Below are 10,799 nucleotides of genomic sequence, written 5' to 3'. Positions count from 1 at the left end.
AATGAATCTTTAGTATAATAAAAATGTACTTTATGTAACCGAACCCAGTGTCAATATTAGAAGTCATGATAACACGGGGCGCCGTTGACACGATGGAGAGCGCTCGACGCCCACTAGCCACACTATTGTAGCTCGAGGAGTTCAGAGACCCTTTTTTTCGGCCGGTAGGGACCACTGGCCTTGAGACCGCCCCCCGCCCCTTAGCGGTAAGTTGGTAAACCCCATGGGTCAACCTACCCCTCTATACTCAACATATATTCCACCCCCCCCCCCCTCTCCCCCCTTCACACTCTCTCTGTATCGCCTCACACCCAAGTCCGTAATGGATGGGTAGTTAATATTATAGCCCAAAGTCACAACCCTTTACACTAAAATGCAATGAAATTTAACTTAGAAACATTTCTATCTTACCTGTGTTGCATTCACACAAATCTATAGTTCACCAAACATGGCTAGGAAAATACTTCACAAAGCTCATACACAAATGATACAATAAAAAATTAATACTATTTTATACTTAATTCAACACGATTATAAAGCCATTGATGAACTCTAAATCAACCCATCAAAAAGCAAAATTTTCTTCCTCCAACATGACATGAACAATTAATTTACAGACCCGTCATGGTGAAACAAGGGTGTCCACATAACTAGTAACCATATAACCAAGATCATAGGGATATTAAAATTCTTACCCCTTCTAGCGTTTGGTCTATGGAGCTTCAACTGATGCCCAACCATCATTAGAATATCACCATTTTCCGAAACATGTACAATTGCGAGTTTAGCATTACACAGAGCCATGTATGCCGTGTTCTCTGAACCCCGGGGAAGTGGATGATGAACTGGTAAGTTTGAAATGCAGACTAGTTTAGTCCATGATTCTTCAACTCCAAACTCATTCATCACCCAAACTTCCATTTGACGTTTGAGATGAAAACCTGCAAAAAGCAATCCTCTTGACTCACCTACACAAATGGCAGCCCCATGTTCATGGCTGGGTAACGCTATAGCTTTGGCTGTTTCGGTGGTTAAATTAAAAGAAATTATATTCCAATTCCAGTCACTGTCATCTAAGTTGTTGTTGCACCAGTTGAGACTACCACTCACAAACACAGCAATTCTGGGATAAACAAACCCACTACTAAACCCTCTATCACATCTTTTCCATGTCCCAAGCTTAAAACTATACACCAAAACCACATATTCATCATCACCATTATTGTCACCATAATAAGCATAAACAACCTTGTAGTCGTCATTATGCATGTCGTATCCAAATCCAAATATGCTTATGTAGCTGAACTGCCATACGTCTGGGATTGTCTTGACGTTTCCATTTAATGAAGGGTTCCAAATCATTATTTGATACGGTTTAGCACGAAAGCAAAAGAGCCCATTGCAAGAACCCAAAAATTCAAAACCATCTTTAGGATTAAGACTGAGCGGTCAATTGTAATAAACTTTCGAAATGATGATTGCTTGTTTTCTGTAATAGAAAACAAGGACATATAGCTAATCCGATTTACACTACTATATGTCATGACCTTAATATCCTTTTTCGAATGAAAATTTAAGTGCAATTTGACAAATTCTGGAGATGATATTAAAGCACGCCAAACTTTTGAAACACACCTAAATTGCAGTAGAGATTTCACAGGCAGCCTTTTAAGGATTTCTGTGATTATATCTTGATTCAAATTTTCTTGTTGCATATGGCGCTTTGGAGTAGGGAGTGACATCCTGATTGTGTGTCTTAGATAAAAATTCCTTTTGTTATCTGAAAATAAAAAATATATATATAATTATATATTTTAACCCAACTCTGATCTATTTCTCACTATATCCACAAGAAATTTAAATGTGAGTACATACAAAATGAATAAAAGCCATACAAATTACAAAAATATTCCAAAAAGGAATTAGTTTAACAACAAGGAATTAGTTTCACTTATTTTTATAGCGTTACCTTCACCCACCTACCTACCATCAAACACCACCTACCTACCCCTACCATCACTATTTCCTATATTCCTATAATATAATCACATTCTTTTTACGCACTATAACCTATTTATTTATTCCTACTAGCTATCACCTACCTATTTAATCCATCCCCAACTATCAATGCTCCACAACTGTCTACTTACCCATTACTGCATATGCATCTATTGCATTCATATTTCTTTTACTTGTTTTACTATTATTTCTAACTCAATCCCATCTACCTAACCACAACTCCATATATAACAACTTACATACTTACAATATTACTTGATACTTTTATCAATTGTCACTACATTTTTATTTCTTTATGAGGAAAAAAATAGTGCAAATTAGTTTCCTATTTTACAAATTAATAAATAAATAGATTTGAACTCATTTAATAGCTTTATAATGAAAATGAAAACATGATATTTTTTTAGCTGTGTGCGCGTGTGTGTGTGCGTGTGTGTGTGTATATATATATATATATATATATATATATACATACATACATACAGATAGAGAGAGATGAAGAGAGAGATCGAGATAGAGAGAGAAAAATTATATCAAAATTGCACAAAACCTATTTGAAGTTTGTTAGGTTTTTTTTTTTTTTTTCGTAATCTCTTTCTCACTTTTAATGGCAGACAAGTTTGTTAATGCGGTGTTTTAAGTAAAAAATTTAGAAAAAAATAGAAAATGTATTCAATAAAAAATGTTTCGAAATGAATTTGTCAATGTTTTCACAATTTCAATTTCATTACAAAGAAAACAATTTTTTGTGGTTCAAATTAAAGGAAACATACATCTATGCTTCTAAAAAAATTTCAAGTCTTATAGCTAGTAAAGGGGATGAGACTAGAGATTACCTTCTCAATCTAAGGAGTTTCGATGACGATTGGAGAGATCGGGTTCCAATCGAGAGATGAGAGTCAAAAGAGATCGACAGCGAGAGCGAAGATTAAAGTGAGAGGTGACAAACTTGAGAGAAAGAGGATTTCGGTGCGGCTTCGAAAGAGAGAGCGGAGGGTAGACGGGGAGGAAGAGGGAGGGAAGGAGGGAGGGAGGGAGAGAGAGAGAGGAGAGGGTAGTTGGGAGATATGGTAACGGACGAAGAAAGCGTTACGGTTTGACAGAATTAAATTGGGTGGGCCAACCTAAAAAAATTTCCTTCAGGGAATTTGGTCTATTTGTTTGTTAATGTAGAAAAGGTAAGGAGTGTACAACATGGAAATGTAGAAAATGGAAATTGAAAAAAAAAATTCTATACAGAGTAACCCTTAAAGTATATTTGGTTTACGTAATTGAGTTTTGAGGAAAAAGAATAATATTCAATAGGGAATCAAAAAGCGAGATATAGACTATGAATTAAATTCCATTTTTGGTTATTGAAATGTATATATTTTAGGAATTGTATTTAGGTTTTGGTTCGTTTTAGAAATAGAAATTATAGTATTCAAATTATTGAAATGCCCTATATAATAAAAGATATTTATTCTCAAGGATAGCATATTCTGGTGAATAGTATTTTTCAAGAATATATAAACTTAAAAAATGATCGAATAAGTGTACTCATAAAAATTCTATACCATTCTAAACATATTCAACGAATCAAACATGTTGTTAGTCTTTTAGATTCATGTGTGTTTTATTCTTCTTTAATTTGTTGAATCTTTTGTTAGCAATTAGGCATTCTATTACTTTTGATACATCACTTATGATTTTTTTGTCCAGGCAAAGCATAGAATTGGAAAATATAATTTGTAGTAATAATGAGAACATGGGGTTTTAGAGGAAGGTGTTAGATAGTGACTACCATTCAGCGTCTTGAAAGTGTGTCTTTGATATTTGGACAAGTACCAAACTGAAAGGGATATACAAGACATTGAATTAAAAGAAATAGAAGATGATGATGACCCAGACATAAGTTGTACCGGTCTTTTATAATCTCTAAAGAACTGGTTCTCTAATTCATCAAATGTTTTAGATCGTGGGATGTGCCATGAAATTTTGAACCACATCATCACATGACTCCATGTATGAAACCTTTGTATGATCACATGTGGTTTACCCCAAGCAGTACATAGGCACTACTATATGTTGGCATGCTCATGCTTGTGTGCAAGGCAAATAGCATAGTGTAGGCTCATCGCGCAAAGCACATAACCCCTGTGTAAGGTTTGCGACATGGCTACACCTCTAGCCTTATCTCATGCCCCACATTCTACCAGATTAACGATAACCACATCCTAATTAAGAGCATGAACAACCTGAGAAAAATAGGGAGAAATACCTAATTCACGATGTCATCCAAAATGCGCGTTAGAATTAAAGATCTTTCGACTTAGAATTAGAGCAAGAGATTGCCCCACTTTATGACGCCTCAATCCCAAACTCTTAAACTCAAAGGCATTCTTGGGTCCCACTTTTCCCCCTTATGCAAAATCTACATAACCAGCACTTAGGAAAGGGATTAATCGCTAATCCAAACTCCATACCGAACTACTCACACTTCAAAAAGAAGAACAAGTAAAAAGCACAAATGAATATTAAGAAAATTATTGTAGAGGAAATAAAAGAAAGAGTATGGAAAAGCTTCTCTATGTAGATGCAATGTTGAGGTTGAATTCGACTTCGATCCGAGATTAAAAGATTGAAAAATGTGTTGATTAAATGTAATCTAAGCTAGTCTAAACTTAAAAGATGAAAGGAACAAAAGGGAACCCGATTGAAACTATCTAGCGTTTGCCTCCCCAAAATACAACATAGAACATGTTTAAATACTGTTCAGATTACCCATAGTGGCACAACCAAGGCCATGGTCGTGCCTAATTCGGCCTATAATGAAGTGCACATTGCCTCCATTTGGCATGACCTAAAGCATGGTTGTGTGAAATCTTTCAATAACGGCCTTGACCTGGTGGCCATGCTAATTCTCCTAGTGTGCTCCTCGTTCTTCGTTTGTTGCTCCATTCCTTCTTGAACGGGTTCTTTAACTCCAAAATTGACCGGAAATGCCCCAAAATACTTTCCTCTTTAATTTTTGTGAATAAATGTGCCTAAGACAATAAAGCAAACAAATAAGTCTCAATACACACATGATTCGGGAACTTTATATTATGCACAAAATATAAAGAATGGTATGCGTAAATATAATAAAGAATATGTTTTATCAGTATGCGTACAATGGAAGAGGCAGTCTACAACATAATTAGAGATGAAATGCACTCTAAAATTTATAACTTTAGTCCCTTAGAAGAATTCTTGATCCAAAAAGTTTCTATGTTGAACAAGAAGAAAACAGCTAAAGAATAAGGGCCTTCTATCCATGACGATGACGGAGATAATTATGATCAGTGAAATCTAGAAGCTACCAACCATCTCTCCAGAGCTCAACATGAGTCAAGCCTAACTGTGGTGCCTGGACAGTCTTCCATGTCAATGGTTGAAGGGTCACAAGCTGAAGTTACTCTGGAAGGAATTGAATAGAGAGATCAGAAGAAGTTGGTCCGAAAGGAATAGTTGTTCCAACAGTTGTTCCGAAGGAGTGGAGAAATCATAAGAAGTTGGAGCCACTGTTGAAATTTCGGAGGCAAAGGAGAAGAACAACCAGAAGAAAATGTTCAAATCTCATCCAATAACATTTTCGATGAGAGCAAATTTGCCAATGACTCTATCAACCTGGTGATTGACTAACTGAAGGAACTAAGAGAGGTGTAGAAGAACCTAAGTTTCCCAAGGTTGTGGATAAAGTTGTATAGGGTACTGAACCAATAAAAAGGGCTAAATTAGAGAAACACCCTATATACCAGAACTTAATGGGAATGTTCTTGATGTTCCAATGGTAGAAGGTATTGGAGGAGAAGTTGGTACCCAATAAGAACCTATGAGGAACAAGCTACAGAGAGTTGTGAAAAATATCTTCATTGTTTGTTGGACAAAAGAAAGAGCTTACATGCAGGAAGATGGTTACCCTCGTCCCTTATCAGTCCTCTAACAACCCCGGTAAGCTGGAGCGTGTAGGTCTTGAAGCTTTGAGACTAACAATTGATAAGGAGAAACTGGAAGGAATTTTGTAAACCCGTCAGTTGCCTGGTTGGATGATGAAACAGATAGTAACTTAACGAGCCCTTGAGTGACTTTCTCACGAACCACATGGCAAACGATTTCTATGTGCTTCGTTCGTTCGTGGAAAATGTGGTTCTCGGCGATGGCAATCGCGGACTTGTTGTCGCAAAATAATGTGGCTGCTCTATCTGTCTGAACATGCAAGTCTATCAATATGGAGTCGAGCCACTGGATACAGTAGCTTGTTTTTGTTTTTTTTTTTTTAATTTCCAAGACATAGAGTAGAGCCAAAGAACACCCAATCGGAATCTGAGAAGGCGTTAAGCTGCCGGATACTGTTGGTTGGATAGAATAGCCCTTGGCCTGGAGCACCTTTGATATAGCAGAGGACACGGTGAGCCACCATCAAATGTTTGTCAGTAGGGCTGTCAATGAATTGACTTAACTTTTGGACAGGAAAGCTTATATCTGGCCGTGTTGCTATGAGGTAGAGTAATCAGCCTACCAACCTTCTGTAACAAGCTAACATCATCAAGAATATTTCCATCATCATGTGTTAAGCGATGGCCTAGGACCATGGGAGTTTTAGCAGGCTTGTGGTCATGGAAGCCAACTTCATTCAAGATATCCAGAGTATACTTCCGCTGACAGAGATTGAACCAGGAGTCACACATTCTAGCCTCGATTCCCAGAAAATACCCCAAGGTTATGAGATCTTTGATCTTGAAAGCTGTATCAAGGAAAACTTTAAGTTCTTAAATGACATTAATGTCTCCACTTGTTACTAGAATGTCATCCACGTATACTAATAGAGCTATGAACAGTGCGTCGCAACCTTTAGTGAATAGCGAGGGGTCTGACTTAGACTGAGCAATCCAATATGTATTAGCGGGTGCCATCAGTTTTGCATTCCATTGTCGGCTGGCTTGTTTGAGTCCGTATAACGAGCGCAATAATCTACACACTTGATTTGGCTTGGTGCCCTGAAAACCTGGAGGCAAAACCGTATAGACCTCCTCTTGCAAATCATCGTGCAAAAATGCGTTATTTATGTCTAACTGATGAATGTGCCAAGCATTAGAGGTGGCTATAGCTAGGAACATTCGGATGGTGGTTATACGAGCCACCGGAGAGAATGTTTCAATGTAGTCAACCCCGAGTTGTTGCGTATAACCTTTGGCCACCAATCTTGCTTTGTAACGTGATAAGCGTCAAAATATTATAGTTTTTAACGACATTTCGAATGTGTTTTATGCATAATTTAGCATTAAAGTCGTGTGCTTTATAGTAATTTACCCTAAAAACGTGATTTAGCATAAAGAAACCTTCACAATTGTACTTTTTATGTGTTTAGGTATTTTCGGATGAGAAAAGTGGCAAAGAAGGATCAAAAACGTAAAATCCATAAAAATGTGCACCAAGACACCAGTCACGCCCGAGTCACGGCGTGACGGAGACGTGAAGACGCCCAATCCAATCACGCCGCAAGCCACGAACGTGACTAGCTACCTTCCCTATCGCGGTACTAGCTAATCTCACAATGCAATCGGCACACCATCATAATCTGTTTTCTTCCTTATTGTTTCAATCCTTTTTTTTCCCCAAGCACCTTTGTTCCTACCTTTTTCTGCAACCATCACTTCACCACACTCTACTTTGATCAAGAATTCAAAACTAGATCTACCTCACCGTGACCCTTTTCTCAAACTTGCAAGTTATCATTCATTGAGTACGACAACCCGGGAATCTTTATTCCCAACCTTTTTTCCATCCACAGCTATCTATCCCGTCATAACGCTCAACCGTGCCGTCTGCCTTAAGCTTAATTTTGAACACCCATTTGCATCCCATGGGAACCTTTCCATGGGGTAACTCAGTCAACTCCCAAGCAGTGGCGGAGCCAAAATGGGGCAGTGGGGTCAGCTTCCCCCACTCACCTCTTCCCATTAATATATATTCATATGTAAAGATGACCAAGTAGTTTAGCAGCTCAGTTAAATTATGGTTATGATATATGAAATGGTATGGGTTCAAATCTTACCTATAGTGCTTTAATATATTTTTATAACATTTCAAAGTGTTTTAAAAATTTCACCCTACCCAAGTACAATTTTGGCTTCATTCCTAACTATCATATAGTCTATCATAAACATTTTATTATAATTTATTAATGTATTTGAACCGTATTATAGGTGTTTGATATTTTGGAATTAACAATTCTAAAATCATCTTAAATACGCCCCCACTCACTCTTAATTTTCTGGATCCGCCACTGCTCCCAAGTATTGTTGTCTTGAAGAGCCTTGATTTCGGCATTTATAACTTCCTTCCAATGTTCACGTTTTACGCCTAGATTATATGTTCTAAGTTGAATAGTGGAAATGACTACTATAGAGAATGCTTTATGAACAGGAGTGAGGTGACTGTAGAAGTAGTACTTAAAGGGAAAGGGGAGCGTTTATGTTTAGCAAGGTGACACACATCACATGCAAAAGGCTTAGCAGAAGGTATAAAAATGTCTTTCAACAAATGCATTTTATTGGTTGGGGAGTGCCCCAAACGATGGTGCCAAGTTTCAGTCATAACCACATTCTTAGGAGGATTAATAGATTGCACTGGTGGTTCCATCTGCAAGTACAACCCCTTATACTGCTTAGCTAAACCAACTGTCATCCCAAGTGTCTCCTGGATCAAGCATTGAGAGGATGAGAAAACCAGTTTATAAGGTGTGTTTTGAAGAAGTTTACTGACGGAGATGATGTTGAATTGGAAAGACAGGATATGCATAACATCCCTTAGCCACAAGTTACTGCCAAATTTTATGTTTCCTGTGTGTTTTTCCAGTAGGTATACCTCCATTCCCTCATCCCTTATCAGTTGGGGAAAATATATTCATGTTTGATGGACAAAAGAAAGAACTTACATGCAGGAAGATGGTTGCTGCCATCTTATATACATCGGGTATAACAGAATCAATAAAGGAGGAAAATACAAAATTACCCTCATCCCTTATCAGTCCTCTAACAACCTACCTAAAGAACTTCATCTGTTGAACCGGAGGCAAATTATGCCCTGGACCCATGTCCACAGTGAATTGTGAACACGGGTCCAAAACGACGTCATTTTTCAAAAAAAAACGCGTCATTTAGTTAAAAAAAAAAATTTGCGCGCGTTTTGCCGTTAACGGTGTTAACGGTGTTATTTTTTTGGATTATGAATGTACAGTTATGCCGTTATGAATGTACAGTTATGCAATTATGAAATTATGAACACAGAGCTCTAACATTATGAACTTACAATTATGAACATATATAGTGATAAAATTATGACCATGGAGCTTTAAAATTGTGAATATAGAGCTTCGAAGATTATGAATGTACAGTTATGGAGTTATGAATCTACAGTTATGGAGTTATGAATCTACAGTTATGGAATTATGAATGTACAGTTATTGATCGAATTATGAACAAAGAGCTCTAACATTATGAACTTACAATTATGAACATATAGTGATAAAATTATGAACATAGAGCTCTAAAATTGTGAACATAGAGCTTCGAAAATTATGAATGTACAATTATAGAGTTATGAATGTACAGTTATGGAGTTATGAATGTACAATTATGGAGTTATGAATGTACAGTTATGGAGTTATGAACGTACAGTTATGGAGTTATGAATGTACAGTTATTAATAATATAGTAATAAAATTATGAACATATACTCCTATAACGAAGCTGTTTGAAATTAAAAAAAAAAAAATAAAAATAAAAAAAATAAAAGTAAATAACAGTGCCTAACGGCACTGTTACCGTGTCCAGCAAGCATGCTGGACACGGGTCCAACGCATAACAATTGTGAACCGAAAGCATTGGCCTTGATCCGGAACTAATTTTCATCCTCGATTTTAAATTTGACCATAAATGGTCCATTACTATTAATTTTGTGCTAGATTTGGTCCTTATTTGTACTAGTCAATGGACCATTTATGGTCATATTAAAAGTAAGTAAATGATGAAAATTATTAAAGATCAATAATCATAAGACAATTTATGGTCCAATTGAAAGTTCGACCCCTCCTAACAATAAACAAATTGGTACTTTTGATTCATAATTTTTAAACCCTTAGGATCCATAATTTAAATACAGTAGATCCATAATTTCTATACTGTAGATCTATAATTTCTATACTGCACTGATTTGTGAAATCATGGTTCAACAATTGGACTCTAAATTAAAGTATAAATTTTAGCTCACTGATTCTAGAAATTATGGATCTACAGTATAGAAATTATGGATACAGATTCGTGCGCATCATGTGCATGGTCGCACATGCTCACAGCATAATTTACCGTGTAATAGTTGGTAAACCAGTAAGATAAATTTTATCCATTTTCATCATATCATCTGATCTATTGAAAAAAGGAAAAAACTTAAATGTTATTTGTTCCCAATTAGGAAAAGAATTAAGGGTGTAATTTAATCAGAGAAATTTTCATAATAGGAAATTTTTTAAGTTTATATATTCTTGAAAATACTATTTTCAAGAACATGCTATGCTTGAGAATAAATATCTTTTATTATATAGGGTATTTCAATAATTTGATTGTTCAATAATCTCCATGCAAGTCACACTGTTAGATGGAGGTAGAATACCATGATACTGCCTTGAACCAGCCTGTCATAGAATATAGGAATGGAAGTGGAGACATTTGGCAAAGAAGGAGAGAACTGCTCTGCCTCTG

The 10,799-nt window shown here is 36.4% G+C and overlaps 1 protein-coding gene across 1 annotated transcript; it reads right to left on the bottom strand.

Moving 5' to 3' along the window:
- Positions 1-606: 606 nt before the first annotated feature.
- Positions 607-1,362, bottom strand: LOC109158367 (F-box/kelch-repeat protein At3g23880-like). The gene has a single exon (XM_019306283.1). The coding sequence runs from the start codon at positions 1,360-1,362 to the stop codon at positions 607-609; it is 756 nt and encodes a 251-aa protein (XP_019161828.1).
- Between the last annotated feature and the right edge of the window lie 9,437 nt (positions 1,363-10,799).

Source organism: Ipomoea nil, unplaced genomic scaffold, assembly GCF_001879475.1.
Source record: "Ipomoea nil cultivar Tokyo-kokei standard unplaced genomic scaffold, Asagao_1.1 scaffold2806, whole genome shotgun sequence".
Classification (NCBI taxonomy): Eukaryota; Viridiplantae; Streptophyta; class Magnoliopsida; order Solanales; family Convolvulaceae; genus Ipomoea; species Ipomoea nil.
The sequence above is the reverse complement of the archived record's forward strand: the minus strand, read 5'-3'. Positions and strand labels throughout refer to the sequence as shown.